This window comes from Lampetra fluviatilis, chromosome 54 (genome assembly GCF_964198595.1).
Source record: "Lampetra fluviatilis chromosome 54, kcLamFluv1.1, whole genome shotgun sequence".
Taxonomy (NCBI): Eukaryota; Metazoa; Chordata; class Hyperoartia; order Petromyzontiformes; family Petromyzontidae; genus Lampetra; species Lampetra fluviatilis.
The window spans coordinates 2778501-2799486 of NC_136328.1; the positions used below are offsets into that span (position 1 = coordinate 2778501).

Consider the following 20986-nt stretch of genomic DNA (forward strand, 5'->3'; position numbering starts at 1 on the left):
GTTTAGCGTGTAGCAACCGCCACCATTAAGCATGGGGCAAGTTACGTGAACGTCACCCCACCCCACGGCATCCATCAACGATCCCACCACCAGTGCATTCTAAAAACTACGATAACGTCCTTGACGGCTGGGGGGGGGGGTGTGCACCCCCGTTACTCCAGACAGACATTCGCTTTGGAAACAAAATCAGTGTGTGGGGGAGGGGGAAGCCCCCGCATTCAATCGCAACGAGCACTCAAATCAGAGATGACCGGCAACTGCCCCCCCTCACCCCCCACTTGCTTCTAATTCTAAGAAATAACTGTTTTGAATGTCCCTCTTTTGAACAAAACAAATATGGAATATTCCACCACCGTAGCCCCACCACCACCCCCCCCCCCCTTCAATAAATGGATGATTTAAAGCCCATTTAGAGGTTGCAATTCTGAAGGACAACATTTTTTACGCCAAGGTTTCTCGAAATCCAACTCTCGCGCCCCCCCCCACCATCAACCACTGCTGCCCACATCCCAGCCGGTCTTTTTAAACGCCGGGCCAATATTTCCCATCTGGATGTAAACGTCGGGTGCGATCGGCCACAAATGAAAACTCGGCGCGTTGGGGAGGGCAGGCGAGAAATATAATTGTTTTTCCATAATATTAGGTTTGTGTTTGGGTTAGATCGCGTAAATATATAAATGTGTCGTTAAACCCGCCACCACCCGACACAGCCAATTAGTAAGGGTTGTCACGTAAACAGAACGTGGCCAATTCGTCACTAGTACAGCACTAGTGTGTAGTGTATAGTGTAGTGTATAGTGTAGTATACTAGTACAGCACACCGGTGTGTTGGAGAACCAAGCCACAACATTTTAAATCCGAGTACGACGTGTCGCCAGGAATTACAACTAGCTTCATCAGGCGACAGCCAGATTAGTTTTGATTGTCAGGCCCGACGTCCAGCGCTGTCCAGCACGTCAACAACAACAATTGAAATGTTTGAAAAGCAAGCGCTCAACTTTCGTCTCAACTGATGTTGTGTTATTCTTGGTTCTTTCGGTAAAGTCACGTAGAAGGGAAATAAGAAAATAATACAAATATAAAAAAAAATTCTTGCTGTGAATTTCACACCTGATGACGATTGCTTGTGTTGCAGTCGAAACGTCGTGAGAATTTTTTGTTATTTAATATTTGTATTTACCGAAAGAACCAAGAATATGAATCCCTGCAGTCACGAAAGCTTTAAATCAAAATTTGATGTTTTGTTGTGTGTTATTCTGTTGCGTCCCCTCTCCCTCGCCGTCAACCTCCCTCGCCGGCACCTCAGATTAGCCACTGTTGCCTTACGCACGGACGCGAAAGAAGAAGTTCAACGTAGATACACAGACATAAACAATTAAGGGACGGGTAAAACGTTATATATATATATTTTTTAAAACCTTGGCAAGCGATTTTCGCCGTGCGACGCCAGTCGCTTGCCTCCAAACCCGGAGAGAGCTTCTCTCGGGGAACACAAATTCAGTTTTTGGCCACGAAAGCAGTCCACTCCCACCCCCCACGCAGCAGTAAGCAGTAGCACGAGGCTGTAGCAACATTCACCACGCAACCCACTGGACGCATCGCCTTGTCGATACCGCACGTACGCGCACACGCGACAAATCACGTTGCAGAAATGTAGAGCCGCCGTTTGGCACACCGTGTCGAAAAGGTCAAACGCCTCCCTCGCCCTCAACCCACTAAAAAAAAACGCATCGTGTTTCTGCTTTAAAGTTAATCAATCGCTGAACAGTTTGCGACTAATGTTTGTGTGTGTGTGTGTTAGCTAAATGAGGCTTTTAAACAGCAACAGCAAAAAAAGTTACGCGTTAGAAATATAGACACATACTTAGACCGGGGGGGGGGGTGGGGTCGGGGCACCGATGGCCTGTGTCCTACCACCTCGAAGACGACCTTCGCAAAAATACATTGTACTGGTAGGAACATCCTGGTTACACCAGCCCACAGGGGATTATTGTGTCCGTCCGTCGTGCAGGGAGGGGCTGGGTGGGGAGGGGAGGGTGAGGAGGGGCTGGGTGGGGAGGATGGGGCTGGGTGGGGGGTGGGAGGGAGGGGTGGGAGGGGTGGAGCTGGGTGGGGAGGGGCTGGTCACCCCGTGGTGCCCTTATAAAACTCAACGTTTAACCTACTCACGCCAGCTTGTTCCCGCCCTCACAGTCGGGCATATTTGCGGAATACACCACGCCGCCGTTGACCCTGGCCATTGACCGAGCAACCTAACGTTCCTACCAGCTCCCTCCGCAGGAATGTGTTTATCCATCGCTGCGAGCAATCTTGGCCACACGACATCAGGATGCTAGAGGGCACTGAAGGTGGTGGGAACCGTGCAACGCCGCTCTTATTTCAAGGCCCTCGTTGTCACTGCGTGGGCTTCTCTCTCAGTGACACGAGGGGCATGCGGGTGCTAGGTGAGGGTGCGATAACCCGCCAAAGATTTTCCCCGGTCGTCACTTGCGGCCCCCCCTAAGTAAGTAAGGAAGAAGGGAGGAGGCTTCCTCTCCGGCACCCCCCCCCCCCACCTTTTCCCACGTCCCTAGACTAAAAAATAAAAACGTTGTACACGAATTCTTCACACGGCTGCGGACGCCACGGAGACGCGAGGCGAATCAGACAGCGACGAGTTCACAGGAAACAGCTCCAGCCGTGGCCATTTTTCTTTGCAGGCAAAGCCTGAACAGGGCCACGAACTTTTAACAACAACAACAACAACAAAAACAATACCACGAGATGCTGTATATTCAAACAAATAACAATTCATAATTACGCACATTTTTTTCTAAGAGCAGTCTACATATGTCGAGTGCAGTGTAGGGACATTCGTCCAAATGTTTTCACGAGTAAAGTAAAAAACTAAACTTATCACAAATGACTCGGGAGTGTTTTGCTGATAGCAAGGACTTAAAATGTCATTTGACGTCTACTTTAGTTATTTTTTACTTTCATAAAATAACCATGTTGACAGCACGGAAATACTCGCAAGCAGGGATCGTCAAGTGTTCTATGAAAAAAACTATTTTTTATTTTACCAATGAAGTCCCGCTGAGCTATGTAGCTCTTTTTCAGAAGCGCCCTGGTCACAAATGATAACGAAGTGGCCGATGGTGTGGACATTTTTTTTTTACAGCCAAAACGGAGGACCCGGAAAAAAATCCACGCGACCACGGGGAGAACGTGCAGACTTCAAATATACAGCAGCAGGCGTCAGGGTTGGACTCGAACCCACAACCATCCTGTATACCAAGGCGAGGTCGTTAACATCTCGCCACGGTGATGAGAAGTAGGGACCCTCTGCCGTGCGTCCACATTAAGTCCTCAATCCCGTGGGTCGCCAAGAAGACCCCTTTTACAGCCGCCTGCTTTTGGAAGGGCTCTCAACGAGGGACACCAAAAGATCGTCAAAAAGGGTGAAAAGCATCCGTCGCGAGCATCATCAACCCTCGGCTTATACGGATGACCCGTGAAGGCAAACGCGCTGAGAACGCGATGAAGGATCGTGGTCGCCAGCGACGATGCCGTTGGTGGAGCGAAGGAAACCCACGGGAACGTGAGCGGTGCGCGTCGCGGGAAAAGCGTCGGCCGGAGAGGAATTCTCAGAATTTACTTTACGGAGTGGGGGAAACTAAGCGGCGTATGGGGCGGACAGCGGGAAGGGATGGCGGAGATGAAATCGTACAAATTCGGAGGCCACTCGTGGACAAGGAGCTTCATAAAAGGAGGAGAAAATGGAACAAAAAGTGGACCAGCAAGTTACAGGCCGACGACAACTTGGATGGATGGCATAACGAGCTCCAGGCATGGAAATTTCGACATTTTGGATTTAAAAAGCACGATGGATTCAGTTTGAGAGAAATCAACATTTGAATCTTGAGGTTAGTTTTTTTTTATTATCCCAAGGTGGATTAGATGCAGACAGAGGATGGGGGGAGGAGGGGGGGCAGAGGATGATGGTGATGTCACACCAAACAAGCGATCTATTTTTCGCCCGGAAAATACACGGGGCTTCACAACCTCCAATGACGCACAGACCAGACTCAACACGCACGAGAGATAATTGCACGCGATAATCTTGGGTTTTGCGCAAAGTCTACGCAGTTTTTTTTAAGCTCTCCTATCCGTGGGCTGTAATTTCCACCCTTTTCGAGGCCGCCGCACACCCACCTGGTTTCCCAAATCCGTCCAATTCCAACGGCTAAAAACGCATGACGTTTTTGTTTAAATCGAAAATAATTCGCATTCCGCTAATTATACGACAACGCCCGGGTCTTGAGACTCAGTTTCAGGAGGGTCCTGTTTTGGTGTGCGTGGCCAGTTCTTCTTGTCATTGTATTTTTTTAGTGCAGTAGGAAATCAGAATGACCAGAGTAACCCCACATATGCAGTGCATGAGACTCTAAACTAAACTCTTTTTTTTATTTTACAATGGCCCTCTGAGCTAGAAAGCTCTTTTCTTTCAGTAGCGATCTGGCCACAAATGATAGCTCTATTTTTTAAAACTACAGAACATTTTTTTTGTTACCAGGCAAGGTCCACTGAGCTATCTATCGCTTTTTCAGAAGCGATCTGACCACAAACGATAGCTCAACGAAGTGGCTTATCACGTGGAAATGTATAGCAGGAACATACTCTACACGCGCAAAGTCGATTCTAAAATGTGGAGGGAAAAACTGGAGGACCTGGAGAAAAATCCACGCGACCACGGGGAGAAAGAACACGCAAACTCCAATTATACAGCAGGCGTCAGGGTCGGGTTCGAACCCACAACCTCCTGTATACCAGGCGAGGTAGTTCACATTTCCTAGCCACCGTGACGCCCACTCAACCGGATGAGTTTAACACGTAGTAGGCTTTTGCGACCAATAGCATCCATAATAGAGGTTTGTGTTTGGGTTAGATCGCGTAAATCTATAAATGTGTCGTTAAACCCACCACCACCCGACACAGCCAACTAGTGAGGGTTGTCACGTAAACAGAACGTGCCCCCCCCCCCCCCCAATTTGCGCAAGAGCGCAGAAGCGTGGTCACCACATCTACGCCTCTAAATTAGGAACGAAACAGGTGGACTTCTCCACAAATCTGGCTGTCGCCTGATGAAGCTAGTTGTAATTACTGGCGAAACGTCGTACTCAGATTGTAACTGTTGTGGCTTGTCCCTCCAACACACCAGTGTGCTGTACTAGTGACGAATTGGCCACGTTCTGTTGACATGACAACCCTTACTAGTTGGCCGTGTCGGGTGGTGGCGGGTTTTAACGACACTTTTATATCTTACGCGATCCAACACAAAGCAAACCTCTATTATCAACCGGATCACAACCACGGTTTGTCATCAACGATGAGACGCCACCACTCGCCGTCTTCTTCACAGTGTCCGCTAAAGAAATCCGCCGACGTTGCCTGCGAGAGTGGACCAGTCACGCCGCGCACCACATTAAAGCCAAATTCGAAAATTGTTACCGCACCTTAACTCATTTGGGATTACACACCTACCACCCCCCACCCACCCCAACGACAGACTAACGACCCAGGTCGCTCTTGCAACTAAGACCATCCTGGTCTAACGAGCTCTCACCCGGTTCAACCACGACAAACTAGACGACCCACTTCACCAGTTCACATGCTAAATCCTACTTGTTTGCACTCGCCTCTCACCGGGCACCATACCTGCATGATCCACCAACCTCTGCAGTTTTTTTCTTTCTTTTGTGCATCGCATTGGCTTCCCGCCGACCCATTGACACCTCGCCCGCAAACAAAAAGAGGTCACCGGCCAGTCGACGAGCTTTGCTCTCGCACGCAAAGGCGGTTGGGAAAGTGGCATCCTTCTATTGTGCGGCCCAGCGGTCGCTCGAAGACAGCTCAGAAGCAGCTCTGGGATATCCACTTCCGTGGACTGCTTCTCTAATACGAAGGGCTGCACTGCTCTGGAAGCGTTCCAAATCGTTTATTTGTTTTGTGACGTAAGACTAAAAAGCACGGTTAGGATAAAATTGGGGGGGGTGGGTGGAATAGTCAATTGAGACAAATATTTGTTTTTAAAGGTCACCGATTAGGGCACAGTTATTACGCTGGTGCCCGTCTGTTGTGAAGTCACACACCCCGACAGCACAAAAGGTGGACTCGCCAAAAAGAGCAACAGCTTGAACCAAAAAGGGTTCAATATGGGCAAGTTCAAGGGGCAGACAGGGGGAGGGAAGGCAAAGATGTAAAAACAAAATAACCCGAGCTACTTGTGTTTCCCATATTAAATTATAAACGCGTTTCACATCCAAGCAGGCTATTGGGACCCAAAGGGCCACTCAATAATCTACAGTGTTTATTATTTGATTTTTCACTGAAAACATATAAATTTAAAAGCTTTGAAATTAGAACACCAATACCTCTTGTGTGGTTCTTATAAAACATAACGTAGAAAATAATCCGACGTGAATAAAACCCCCATGCAATGTATACCTATTAACTTTCATAGCAATGAGATATATTGTCTTTTTTTTAACGGGCGTTTAAAATATTCTGATAATCGTGCGTGCGCGTGCGTGGTGCCTCATTGCCGTGCATTTGTATGCAATGAGCATTTGTAATGGTGGAGGGGGGGAGGGGGGGGGGCACAGTGGTTCATGACCTGAGTTTATTTCCTGGCCGTGGCTAACATCGGTGGGGGGCGACGTGGGCCTTTGGGCGTCTCCCCAAAGTTGACGGAGCCCAAAGCGAGCGGCTGGCGCGCAAACGTCGGCGCTGAGCGAGACGAACAACAACAAGTGGAACGAACGCGGCACCATCCCACGCCGAGCGCCCCGTCAAGCGCCGGGCCTCGGTGAGTGCTCGCAAACGGCGCAGGCCCCGATATGGGGGGGGGGGTGGGGGGGGATCATGGTGCTCATTGCGCACGCGAGCACCCCACCTGCCCCCTCCCCAGGATGTGTGTGCATGTGCGTATGTTTGTCCCGACGTGTCCCCCCCCCGCCCCCCGTGTGTTGTGTTCCCCCAAGTGTCTCCCTGCATCTCCGCGTGTCCCCGCGTGTCCCCCGCATTTTCCAAGCGCGTCCACACGTGCGCGCGCACGCATCCCCCATGCTGGCGTCCGTGGCGCGTCCACACGCGCGTCCCCGCGCGCGCGCGCACGTGAAGGCGCGCACGTGAAGGCCCGCGTCCCCTTCCCCGCCGCCCTTCACGGCACGGAGAGGTCGTGGCACGACTTGGACTTGGCTCTCACCGACGACAGCCTCCCGAAGCGGCCGAGCAGCCTGCGCGCCCGCTCGCCCAGGCTGGGCCTCCTGGCGCCCGCCACTCTGGACGCGTCGCCGTCCCGGGCCCCGCCAGAGGCCGCCGCCTCGGCAGAGCCCGCGGCGGCGCGGGTGCCGCTGCGGCGCAGGCGGACCTGGCGCACGGCGCCGTGCAGCAGCTCGTCGGCGTTGTGGTGGAGCGGCACCGACGTCTCGATGAATTTGCAGTCGAGCAGCAGCGCCACGGCTCGGCCCTCTGGTGGTGTGGAGCGGGGGGGCGGGGGGGCGATCGGAATGTTGATTTATAGCGCGGGAGGAATCCGATGAGCTGTAAAGCTCTTTCACAGATGTTGGGGCGGGTAAGAACGTCGCAACGACAAACAGTGGCACAAACACGATTTGGTGTGCACAGTACAAGAAAGGTGAACAAATCGCCCAAACGCAAAGCTAAACCATCCACATCCTACCAGGCAAAGCCCCACTGACGTATTAACAACTTATAGTGCAGCAGCGACCTGGCCACCACATAATGATGAGAGCTCAACAGCGTGGCTTCTTATTCCGATATTTATAACAGCGAAATCATCTCAACGGGGGCGGCGGTGGGTGTGGGGGCGGGGATGAGAGTGGGGGTGGGGGTGGGGGTGGGGGCGGGTGTCGTGGTGGGGGCGGGGGCGGGGGGGGGCGGGGGGCGGGGCTGGGGGTGGGGGTTAGTGCCGGCGAAGTGGAGCGGAATTCAACGGGAAATCGTTCAGCGGGGCTCTCCGTGTCATCCTGGCGTTCGTGCAGCCGTTGGGATTACTCGCAAATCCATTCATGCATTCGCTTGTCAATCTGTCAGTTGATAAACTCTTTGTCAATTCAGCAATCTGTCAGTTCAGAAGGACTTCATAGGCAGAAATGTCGCCAATTGTATATTCTGTTAATTGGTTTTTTACCCTTCTATCTGGCAACAAAACTGACACCTTTTTTTTACAAGGAGTCATGTTTACATAAACCACAATACCTGCAGCCATAATGCAAAAAAAAACATAACTCTGATAATGTGCACTGTCCTTGAAGTTGATTGGTCCACACCCGAGACAGCTTTCCTTAGAGCCTAGTCTCACATGGTGTTGGACCAGATGACTCTCCCCGGCCGTGCAAACGCGCGGCAAGGGCGGCACTTGAAGCTCCGACGTCGAAAAAAAAAGAGACCCCAAACGCCCCCCCCCCAAAAGCTGCCCACCTTCGACGGAGACCTCCCGTGAGCGCGCCAGGTCACTCTTGTTGCCCACGAGGATGAGGGCGGCGGTGCGGGGGTGCGGACGCGCGCGCCGCACCAGCGAGCCGAGCTCGGCGGCGCGGTCCAGCGACGAGCGCTCCGTCACCGAGAAGACGAGCAGGAACGCGTCGCCCAGCTGGAGGCTCTGCTCACGGAACCACGCGCTCTCATCCTGCACGCGCGCGGGGAGCGGGGGGGGGGGGGCACGGGGGGGGGGCACGGGGGGGGGCACGGGGGGGGGCACGGGGGGGGGGCACGGGGGGGGGGCACGGGGGGGGATGCGGGGACAGTGGCAAAAGGTTAGACGATGACCAGCTGGAGGCTCACGGAACCACATGCTCTCATCTTGCATGCGTGCGGGGAGTGGGGGGACATGGGGATAGGGGGATAGGGGGACTCGAGGAGACAAGGGGGGTAGGGTTATTAGGCGGATAGAGGGATAGGGGAACAGGGGTTTGGGGGTCGGGTGACGGTTCGGGCTATGGGATAGGATTAGGGTTTAGATGGGAATTGTGTGTTGAAGATTACAGGTTCGGGCTAGCAGTTAGAATGACGTTCAGGGCGTTGGGGAGAATTGATGGCTTACGGTGATGGGCTAGGTTAAGGTTAATTACATGTGTTACGTGGTTAAATGTAGAGTCAAGGGGATGAGCGTTGGGGTGTCATTGTTCCGCGCACTCGGTGCTTCCGAGTAGAACTCGGGTTTGGAGGGTACGCAGGCCGGAGCTCGCAGTGCGTCTGTCGCGCCCTTCCACCGCTGGTGATCGCACGCGTGTCAGCCGTTCTCTATCCACTGCTGGACACGGGCAAGAACAAAGAGGGTGGCGCGCAATGGTACCTGGTCCCACGTGTCGAGGATGACGACCGTCGCCTCGTTGCCGTCGACAGACACGGTCCGCTCGTACGTGTCCTCTGCACGACACCGCACACACACGCACAAAGACAAAGAGCCCCCTTGTAGCCGTCACAGACTTGTTGGGGCAAGTGCTGTTAGCGAGTGGCACCTAGGAAAGCCTGGCACGGCACACGATGGGGGTTGGGTGGTCAGCACCACGCCCGGCCGCCTTTGTCTCCCTCGTGGCAATTTTTTTTTTTTTACGCACCGCACCAGGTACTCATTTGAGGCCGAGTTAACCTCGGGGAGGTCCAGGACCGGTTCAGATAATCGTCACTGGTGGTGTTGGTGGCCGTGAGCGGGAATCTAACTCGGGTCGCCGGGTTCGTACCCCTCCCCTCCACACACACACAAAACAAAGATCCCCCATATAGCCTTAACACACTGGTCGGGGAAAGTGCTGTTAGCAAGTAGCAGCACCTTTGAAGGCCGGCAACGGCACACGAGTGGGGTGGGTGGCCAGCACCACGCCCGGCCACCTTTGTCTCCCCGGTGGCGATGTTTTTACGCACCACATCAGGTACTAATTTGAGGCCGAGTCGACCTAGGGGAGGCCTAGGACCGGTTTAGACAATCGTCGTCGGTGTTGTTGGCCGTGAGCGGGAATCGAACTCGGGTCACCGGGTTCGTAGCGCAGCTTAGCGCTGACCGCTACACCGCCGCTCCCCACACACACACATGCACACAGGCACACACACGCAAGCACACAGAAAAAGATCCCCCATATAGCCTTAACAGACTGTAGGGGCAAGTGCTGTTAGCGAGCACCTATGAAGGCCGGAATGGTACACGAGGGGGTGGGTGGCCAGCACCACGCCCGACCGCCTTTGTCTCCCTAGTGGCAATGTTTACACACCGCACCAGGTACTCATTTGAGGCTGAGTCGACCTAGGGGAGGCCCGGGACCGGTTCAGATAATCGTCACTGGTGTTGGCCGTGAGCGGGAATCGAACCCGTGTCGCCGGGTTCATAGCGCGGCGCGCTAACCGCTGCACTACCGCTCCCCACAAGCACACAGACATGCACACACGCACGCACACACACACGCACACGCATGCACACACACGTGCACACACGCACACACACGCACGCACGCACACACACACACGCACGCACACGCACGCACACAAGCACGCACACAGACACATACACAGACACCCACGTGCAGACACCACGCGGCACCACGCACCCAAGTCGGCCTCCCAGTCGGAGCCCATGGCGTCCTCGCTGCCAGCGAGCACGCACGCCAGGCTCGACTTGCCCACGCCGGCGTCCCCCAGCAGCAGCACGCGGTACACGGCGCCCGCCGCCTCCGTGCTGCCCCCCGACAGCACCGAGTCGGCCGACTCGGACGACCAGCTGCTGCGGTGCTCCCCCGCCGACGCCGCCGCCGGCGCCGCGGAGGAGCGAGCCGACCCCCCTCCTCCTCCACCGGGACCCCGGGCGCCGGCCGCCGCCGCCACCATCGCGGCCGCCCTGCCGGGGTCGAGGCCGTCGGGGGGGCAGGCGCGCTGCTGCAGGGCGGCGCTCTGCCGCCGGCGCTGGTGCGCCAGGGGCAGCGGGGTGCTGCCCCGCCTCCTCTCCAGGCTGCGCAGCTTGTCCGACTTGTGCAGAGTCATCCTGCACGCGGGCGCAGGCACCCGTCGCGACAGAGATCACTCGGCGTCACCCTCGCGGGCGCAGACACCCAGACACCCGTCGCGACAGAGATCACCCGGCGTCACCCTCGCGGGCGCAGACACCCAGACACCCGGCGTCACCCTCGCGGGCGCAGACACCCAGACACCCGGCGTCACCCTCGCGGGCACAGACACCCAGACACCCGTCGCGACAGAGATCACTCGGTGTCACCCTCGTGGTCCCAGACACCCGGCGTCACCCCAACTGCTAAATATTTTAGTTTTATTTGACCAGGTACGGGCTGCTAAAATGACAGCTCAACGAAGTGGCCTATCGTCGCGTGAGAATGTCTAGCAGTGGGCCAACTACTAGAGAACGCGTGATGTCGATTAGAAAATGCGGAGGGAGAAACCGCAGGTCCCGGAGGACGCAATCTCCAGAGCTGCGTCACCCTCGACATCCCAGACCCGCGGGCGTGTGGGGTCGACTTCGAGGACGCGCTTGTTTGTGTGTGTCGAGTTTGTAGTTCTTCCCCCGCACCTCCGATTCGCACGGTTGGCTACGAACGTTGCGAGAGAAGTTCAACGCGCAGACACTCAGCGGACACAGAATCTTAACTAGGCGAGCTCACGCCTGTCTGCCTCACACACACACACGTGCACGACACATACACACGTGTGTGTGTGTCGTGCACGTGTGTGTGTGTGGCATATGCACGACACACACACATGTGCACGACACATACACACGTGTGTGTGTGTGTGGCATCACAGCAGTGCGTTGACAAAAGTGCTTGAAATTACAATTATTGTTAAAATGTAGCTTGCAAAATTAGCCCTCGAATGCGGCCCATTAAGCTGTCAATCAGCACCTGCAGCAATGGTATGCGTGGGAACTGTGGGAGGCAGCCGCTACTCCCTCCCCTCCACGTAATCCAAACTCTCCCCTCTCACTGCTATTCCCTCCCATTCACGCACTCTCCAACCTCTCCCCTCTCGCCTTCTTCTAATCCCCTTGGCGATCTCTCCGCTCCAGCACCCACGGCTTTCTCTCGAAAGCCTCAGTCAACCTTCGCTCGGAGGGGGAAGGGAAGACGAGGGGGGGTCGCTCATTCTCTTCTGCTGACCCCATTGTCTCTAACTCCCTTCCCCCAGTCGTTCGTGCTGTAGACTCGCTGCTCGTGGTCAGTTCTGCGCTCAAGACGTTGTTTGAAAAACATAAAAACTAAACGGTGTTTTATTTTACCAGGTAAGGCCCACCGAGCTGTATAGATATTTTTCAAAAGTGATGTGGCCCACAGATGAAAGCTCAACGAAACGAAGTGACCTATCGTCATGTTGATTCTAAATGTGACGGGAAACCCCCAGAGGACCCGGAGAAAAGCCCACTCGACCACGGGGAGAGAGTGAAAAATGCAAACTCCGTATATATAGGCGTCAGGGTCGGGATCGAAGCCACGACTTCCTGCATACCAGGCGAGGTAGTCAACATCTCCTAGTTCTAGATTTGAAGCTTTCGTGACTGCAAGGATTCATACTCTTAGGTTTTGTCGGTAAAGTCACGTAGGTAAAAAAAAATATATAATAGAATAATAGAAATAAAATAATAAATCACGACGTTTCGGAGGCAACACAAGTCTCCGTCATCAGGTGGGACCGTCACAGCTAGATTTGCTGTATCAAGTGAGGCAAAGATTCCAAGATACAAGTTCTTAAATACAATCTAAATTTTGGAGCTTTCGTGACTGCAGGAATTATTCTTTGGTTCTTTCGGTTAAGTCACGTCTAAAGATAAAAGAATAAATTAAATACAAGTTAAGGGGGGAGGAGGGAGGGGCTTATCTGAATGTGGTAGCCAATGAATGGAACTATTGGGAGGGGGGGGGGCTAAAAGGTAGAGAACCAATGCTCCAGATGTGAATATGACCCACACAGGTCGTCATCGTCGAAACGACGATCCACGGTTGTGTTTGGGACAGGCCACGTGGTGGTGGTCGTTGTTGTTGTTGTTGTATGCCGACATTCTTGTCAATAGCCCCAATTCCCTGCGGGGGTCGCGCCACGCACGGGCCACCCGCTCTCGTCCGTCGCAGGCGCCGTCAGCGGCAGCGGCGGAGCGACGAAGGCGCTCGGAACTCTCGGTGACAGCTCCTCTCACTCCCCTCCCTCTCTCTCCCCTCCTCCTCCCCCTCTCTCTCGCTGCTGCTGCTGCTGCCAATGCACCCGAGTCTCGAGTGGTTTGTACGATCAACGGATCATGGGGGGGGGGGGGGGATCACGAGGGGGGGGGGGGTCAGGGGGGGGCACGGGAGGGATCACCGGGGGAGATCACGGGGGAGGGAATCAAGGGGGGGGGGGGCACGGGGGGGAGGATCACGGGGGAGGGATCACGGGGGGGGGGGGAATCAAGATGGGGGCACGGGGGGGAGGGACACGGGGGGAGGATCACGAGGGGGGACACGGGGGGGGGGGGGGCGCAGTCGACTTCAAACGCCGACCACCAACTGAAGTGCGCCATAGGAACGTGGAATTTCCACGGAGCCGAGCGGCGCGTCTCGTTGGCGCGGCTCGTGGAGCGAGGAGCCGTGCACGGCGAGGAGGCGGGGACGCGTGGACGCGAGAAATCGCGCGGCGAGGCGCCGAGACGACCCGAGTGACACGTCACTGCTACCGGCGGCGCCACTGAAGCCACCAACAATTATCGTCTTGTTGCTGCTGCTGCTGGGGGGTGGTGGGTGCAGAGGAGCGGTGGCGCAGCGGTTAGCGCACCGCAATTACGCAGCTCCCCGGGCCTCGATCCCCCAGACCGCGGCTGACGTCAGTGGCGGGAGGCAACCTCCCGCCACTGACGTCACCGACGCGCACGGTGGTGGTGAAGTATGGTCGGTCGCATGTCTGACACCGTGGACGTGGAAATCGATGCCCATTGTCACTGCGAGACTCTGCGTTGGCGGTGGTGCTTGAGCACAAACCAAATCAACGCATTCGTCACTGGCACCGCCTATTGAATAATAACAATACTACTGCTGCTGCTACTGTGTTCCCTTTAGGGGCAGTGTACTCGATGAATCATTCGAGGTTTTTAGTATAAATTGTCATTGTTGTTGTCCACGGGGTGAATCTCTTCCCCCTTGTCCGCCGTCGAGATGATGGAGACTCATGCGGCTGCTGACGGAGCCCCCACCGCCACCACCACCACCACCGCTCTCTCCATCCCTGCACAGAGCCCCCCCCACTCGCCCCCCCATTAGCCCCCCCCACTCGTCCCCCCCAGCCCCCGTTCACGCCCCCCCCCCAGCGCACGCGGGATGAGTCAGCCTGAGGAGTCAGCCTTGAGTAGACACTCACCCCCTGCAACAATGAGCGTCTCTTCAGCCTCGTGTGGTGTGCGTGGGGTGTGTGTGGTGTGTGTGGTGTGTGGGGTGTGTGTGGTGTGTGGGGTGTGTGTTGTGTGTGTGTGTGGTGTGTGGGGTGTGTGTGGTGTGTGTGGTGTGGTGTGTGGGGTGTGTGTGGTGTAGGGTGTGTGTGGTGTGTGGTGTGTGTGTGGTGTGTGATGTGTGTGGTGTGTCTAGTGTCGTGTGTAGTGTGCGTGGTGTGTGTGGTGTGTCTAGTGTCGTGTGTGGTGTGTGTGGTGTGTGTGGCATGTTTAGTGTCGTGTGTGGGTGTAATTGTGCAACGGCTAGTGCGCTCGTTTCTCACTCACGGCCAACACCAGTGACCATTATCTGAACCGGTCCTGAATCTCTCCTAGGTCGACTCAGCCTCAAATGAGTATGAGTACCTGGTGCGCTGTGTAAACATCGCCACTGGGGAGACAAAGGCGGTCGGGCGTGGTGCTGGCAACCCACCCCCTCGTGTGCCCTGCCGGCCTTCATGGATACTCATTAATAGCACTTGCCCCATACGTCTGTTCAGGCTAGACGGGGGATCTTTGTCTTTGAATGCGCGTCGCTGCTTCGAGTGGCCTCGTTCGTCTGACATGCAGCGTGCAATACGCGCAGCATCAGGCACGTGTGCATGTGGCATATGCACGACACATACACACGTGGGTGTGTGTGACATATGCACGACACACATACACACGCGTGTGCACGTGTGTGTGGCATATGCACGACACATACACACGCGTAGTGTGTGTGTGGCATATGCACGACACATACATACGTGCACGACACACACACACGTGTGTGTGTGTGTGGCATTACAGCAGTGCGTTGACAAAAGTGCTTGAAATTACAATTATTGTTCAAATGTAGCTTGCGAAATTAGCCCTCGTATGCGGCCCATTAAGCTGTCAATCACCACCTGCAGCAATGGTATGCGTGAGAACTGTGGGGGGGCAGCCGTTCTTAATCCGTGACCCCCCCCACAGTAAACACAGAACACGCCGATACACCACGTGATTGTAGTGCCTCACGAGAACAGAACACGCCGATACACCACGTGACTCAAATGCCCTCCTAGCACAGAACACCCCGATACACCACGTGACACAAATGCCTTACCTGCACAGAACACACCGATACACCACGTGACTCAAATGCCCTCCTAGCACAGAACACCCCGATACACCACGTGGCACAAATGCCTTACCTGCACAGAACACACCGATACACCACGTGACTCAAATGCCCTACCAGCACAGAACACACCGATACACCACGTGACTCAAATGCCCTACCAGCACAGGACACACCGATACACCACGTGACTCAAATGCCTTACCTGCACAGAACACACCGATACACCACGTGACTCAAATGCCCTCCTAGCACAGAACACCCCGATACACCACGTGGCACAAATGCCTTACCTGCACAGAACACACCGATACACCACGTGACTCAAATGCCCTACCAGCACAAAACACACCGATACACCACGTGACTCAAATGCCTTACCTGCACAGAACACACCGATACACCACGTGACTCAAATGCCCACCTAGCACAGAACACCCCGATACACCACGTGACACAAATGCCTTACCTGCACAGAACACACCGATACACCACGTGACTCAAATGCCCTACCAGCACAGAACACACCGATACACCACGCGACTCAAATGCCCTACCAGCACAGAACACACCGATACACCACGTGACTCAAATGCCCTACCAGCACAGAACACACCGATACACCACGTGACTCAAATGCCCTACCAGCACAGGACACACCGATACACCACGTGACTCAAATGCCCTACCAGCACAGAACATACCGATACACCACGTGACTCAAATGCCTTACCAGCACAGAACACACCGATACACCACGTGACTCAAATGCCCTACCAGCACAGAACACACCGATACACCACGTGACTCAAATGCCCTACCAGCACAGGACACACCGATACACCACGTGACTCAAATACCTTACCAACACAGAACACACCGATAGACCACGTGACTCAAATGCCCTACCAGCACAGAACACACCGATACACCACGTGACTCAAATGCCCTACCAGCACAGAACACACCGACACACCACGTGACTCAAATACCTTACCAGCACAGAACACACCGATACACCACGTGACTCAAATGCCCTACCAGCACAGAACACACCGACACACCACGTGACTCAAATGCCCTACCAGCACAGACCACACCGATACACCACGTGACTCAAATGCCCTACCAGCACAGAAGACACCGATACACCACGTGACACATGCCTTACCAGCACAGAACACACCGATACACCACGTGACTCAAATGCCTTACCAGCACAGAACACACCGATACACCACGTGACTGAAATGCCTTCCCAACACCGCATTCGCTCGGGGCGTGAACGCGTGGCCATAAAAACCTCGAGATTGGGGGGGGGGGCGTCGTCTTAATTGGGGGGCCCGGCCATAACAACAATAACAACAACAAGGTTGAGAACCAATGCACATTGGACCAAGATAGAGGATGGTGGAAAGAAATGAGGACGTGTGCAGTGGACGATTCTATGGGCTATCTGCCCATGGATCTTGATATCTCAGAATCGTACTGGAGGAATCCGATGAACTATAAAGCTCTTACACACATATCTAAGCCACGTGTTCCTCTTTCGGTATCTCAATATACGGTAATGATTCCAAGAACGCCGATCGCTCTCTCTCTCTCGACGCGGTCTTAACACTTTGAAATATTGTCACGGATATTTCCCATCCATGTGAACAAATTTCATCCATTTACTGCACAAAAATTTGAGCCATGCTGACACAAGACAAGAAGGGAAGTGGAAACAAATGACGACATTTGCAGTGGATGCCTTCCGGGAAATCAGCCCATGGATCGTGGTGATGATGATGATGATGACACGAACATCACAGCACACACACCGCAATTCTCACCCAAACCAGACTGGCATCAAGCTCGTCCACCATATGTTCCCTGGATTATAAGACGCTCTGGAAAGTAAGACGTGCCCCAAACGTTGGGGGTGGGGATGGTTCAGTGTCACGGTGGCGAGATGTTAACTACCTCGCCTGGTGTACAGGGGGTCGTGAATTCGATCTCGACCCTAAAGATGCCTATATATTTGGTGTTTGGCTGTTCCCTCTCTCTCTCTCTCTGGTCGCGTGGATTTTTCGCCGGGTCCTCCGTTTAAAGAGTATGTCGCTGCTGCGATAAATGTCCACGTGATGAAGACGATGATAAACCACTTGGTTGAGCTATCATTCGTGGCCGGGTCGATTCTGAAAATAGGCTATACAGCTCAGTGGGCCTTACCTGGCAAAATAAAATAGTTCAGTTTTAGTTTAGTCAATTGAGTAGTACAAATCTAGTGACACACACCTCCTGCATCATGAAACGCGTCTTATAATCCGGAAAACAAAGTTGCGTCTTGCATCCGCCGTACAGAATTGCGTAAATCTCTCCATCCCTCGCAGAACGAATTAAATCAAAAACCCGATCCGCTAAAATAATCTTCACCGAATATGATATTGCGTACGAGCGCACACCCCCCCCGCATTGCGTATGCAAATGTTACACACAGACAGCCCCGTTGTCAATCCACTGCTGGATGAAGTCCTCGATCCCACGCGGCCGTGTCGCGATCGTGGGTCGGGTGGAGAGTCGTTTGACCATACTTCACCGCGCACGCCGCTTGCCAGGCGCGAATTGGCGACGATGCGACTCGGTGTGTGACAATCACTCGCCAAACGGACGTGAAGCCGTGGCCGAGATTCGTTTTTAAAATCCTTTATATTAAGTTCGCTTGCTTGCTTGCTTGCGTGCTTGCTTGCTTACAACCGTGCAAATTTTTCGGTCGTTTTTTAACCCACTTCCCGTGATCCAATCGAGCTGACATTTTCCACACAGACTCGTTGTGCGTGACAATTAATTTTCGTGAAAAAAAATTCCTAAATTTTACACTTTTTAGGAAAAAATGTTTAAATATTTAATTACCAATTGCTTAATGCTGGCAGACAATCATCTGACCCATAGGTGGCAGCCATCTCAAGCCAGAGGACGAGAGGACTCTAGCCGCCACGCATATAAAGGATTTAGAGTGAAAAACTTTGTTTTTACGGGTTAATTTTTATTTGTTGTTGCTGTTGTTGTTGCTACTGCTGCAACAATGACACACACGCGCGCGCGCACAAAATGCCCCGTCGCCCGAAACGTCGCCCATGATACGATTTTTTTTCCTTTTAAGGCCACTGCGCTCTTTGGACGCGTGCGTTGCGTTACGTGGCTCGCGTCATCACCGAAAACGGTGCCTTTCAAACTTTGCAGCCGCGCGCGGTGCATTCAGGCCGAGGTGCGATTTTAGAATGCGTTGAAAGTGGCACTTACTTGGAGTGGGCGAAAGATGCTCGGCCGAACGGGTGACCGTAAATGGGCGATCACCGTCGGTGCAAACAGCAGCAGCAGGCGCACACGCAGCGTGCCCGCGTGTGTATCCTCGTGGCTCGCAACTACGCTGGCGTGCACGCAACGCTTTCTCCCTCCCCGCGTCTCTCGAAGATGTGTCGCCTATGATTTGGCACACGCGCACTGCTGACGCAACGCCCCGTAAGGTACAACGCACCGTCGCCTATCCCAACTGCGCTCCGATCGACTGTGCTTTATAGACGACAACACCACAGGTGGGCTGTTGCTGCTGCACTGACTCACAGCACCAAAAAAACACCTCGGTTGCTTTCACTCCGCCTCTCTCCTCTCTCTCTCTCCTCCTCTGCGCTCTTGAGTTTTTATACTTGCGAGCGAGCGAGAGAAGGGGTGTGTGAGTGTGTGGGTGGGTGGGTTGGTGAGTGGGGGGTAAGGGAGAGAGAGAGTGGGGTGAGTGTTGGGGGAGGGAGGGAGGGAAAGGAGGGAAGCGTGTCCAGCCCCCCCCTCTCAATCTCACCCCCCTCCACTCCCCGAACACAACGCTGATTAAACTGCACATCATCGCGTCCGCGCACGGAATCCCATCACCACCTCCAAAGGTTCCCCGTATAGTCTCAGCAGACTGTTGGGGCAAGTGCTGTACAGCGAGCAACCGTCGAAGGCCGCCCACGGCACACGAAGGGGAGGGTGGGGTGAGGTTGGCCAGAGCCAATGCGCGGCCGCCTTTGTCTCCCCAGTGCCGATGTTTACACACCGCACCAAAGTGCTCATTTAAGGCTGAGTCGACCTAGGAGAGGTCCGTGCAGATATTAGCCACTGTTTTTGGTTCGTAGAGTAGTGCGCTATCCACTACACTACTGCCCCCCCCTCCACACACATACACCCACAACGATGTACTTCTGTCGGTAATTAAGGAGCATTCTCGAGTGGCAACATGACGCCCGGCTCACACCGAGTGGATGTTCTCATTCTGAATGTGTTGTGTCTGTGTGTGGGCCTCCCCTACGTAGACTCAGCCTCAAATCAGCGCCTGGGGCGATGCGTACGCATCAGCGCTGGGAAGACAAAGGTGGCCGGGGCTTGGTTCTGGCCTACATCTACCCGCTCGTGCGCTGTGCGTGTGGGCCTCCCCTACGTAGACTCAGCCTAAAATCAGCGCCTGGGGCGATGCGTACGCATCAGCGCTGGTAAGACAAAGGCGCACGCGAACGCCACTTGCCCTAACCGCCTGTTGAAGGCTACATGGGGGATCGTAGTCTTTGTGTCTGTGTACGTATATTTTTTTGTTAATTGTGAGCGTGTGGATTTGTTTACATTGTTCGTTTATTTTATTTTATGGCTCGTATGGTTTGTGGGTGAGTGCGTGCACGCGCGTGCGTGCGTATGTGTGTGTGTCTCCGTTCCGTCTGTCATTTCTGTGCAAATATTCACGGCCATGCACATCTTGCACCGGACCACGACGATTAAAGGTCGACCCAGCCCAAACAATGAACACCTCCTGCGGCCTGGTATCACCAGAAAAAGCCCGGGAAGACAAAGGCGGCCGGGTCGTTCTTGATTTGGCTCGTTAACATCCAGGACTTCATTTGTCACTCGATATCTCCCCGAAACCCTGCTCCGCTGCCTTGGGAAATATGCAATTATCGGCGTAAGGCACTACCACTAGAATACAACATATGCATATCCGTAACAATCCGATGATATTTTTCTACCCTACAACATTCGTATAATCCCACGAAACGGTTCATCACCAAAACTGAAGTGGGGGGGTGGAGAGGGGAATCCCTGAACATTTCCTGGAACAGCGTTCTGGACGATTCCAGCTGAGTTAAAGCGTTGGTGTGCCATCAGCCTTAAAAGGGGGCGAAACTCCCCGTTCTGAGTGCGCGCGCGCGCACGCGCGTTAACTCTGTTTGCTGTCTTCGAGAGGCATGAGTTTTGACACCAACAACAGCTGTCGCCACTGTTTGTGTTGCCTGTTGCCAAGATACAGCTATTACACGGCTCGGATCGAGACGGAGGTCTGAAGCGCGTGGCTAGTTGCAGCCGCGCTGCGCTACGAACCCCGGCCAACCCGAGTTCCATTCCCGCCCACGGCCACCAACACCCCA

The 20986-nt window shown here is 54.2% G+C and overlaps 1 protein-coding gene across 1 annotated transcript; it reads right to left on the bottom strand.

The window, feature by feature from the left end:
• Positions 1 to 375: 375 nt before the first annotated feature.
• LOC144949602 (GTP-binding protein GEM-like) lies at positions 376 to 19274 on the bottom strand. Its single transcript, XM_078879561.1, has 5 exons — positions 18840 to 19274; positions 10605 to 11035; positions 9359 to 9432; positions 8485 to 8692; positions 376 to 7512 (listed from the first exon to the last, which is right to left on the bottom strand). Exons 2-5 carry the CDS (start codon positions 11032 to 11034, stop codon positions 7202 to 7204), a joined length of 1023 nt encoding a protein of 340 aa, XP_078735687.1. The 5' UTR covers position 11035; positions 18840 to 19274; the 3' UTR covers positions 376 to 7201.
• Positions 19275 to 20986: the final 1712 nt, after the last annotated feature.

Excerpts from the sequence above, each read along its gene's own strand:
- LOC144949602 (XM_078879561.1), bottom strand. The coding sequence starts at position 11,034 with ATGACTCTGCACAAGTCGGACAAGCTGCGCAGCCTGGAGAGGAGGCGG. Across the intron at positions 9,433-10,604 it reads CGACTGGGAGGCCGACTTGG|AGGACACGTACGAGCGGACC; the intron begins GTGCGTGGTGCC and ends GGTGTCGTGCAG. Across the intron at positions 8,693-9,358 it reads TCCTCGACACGTGGGACCAG|GATGAGAGCGCGTGGTTCCG; the intron begins GTACCATTGCGC and ends GCGCGCGTGCAG.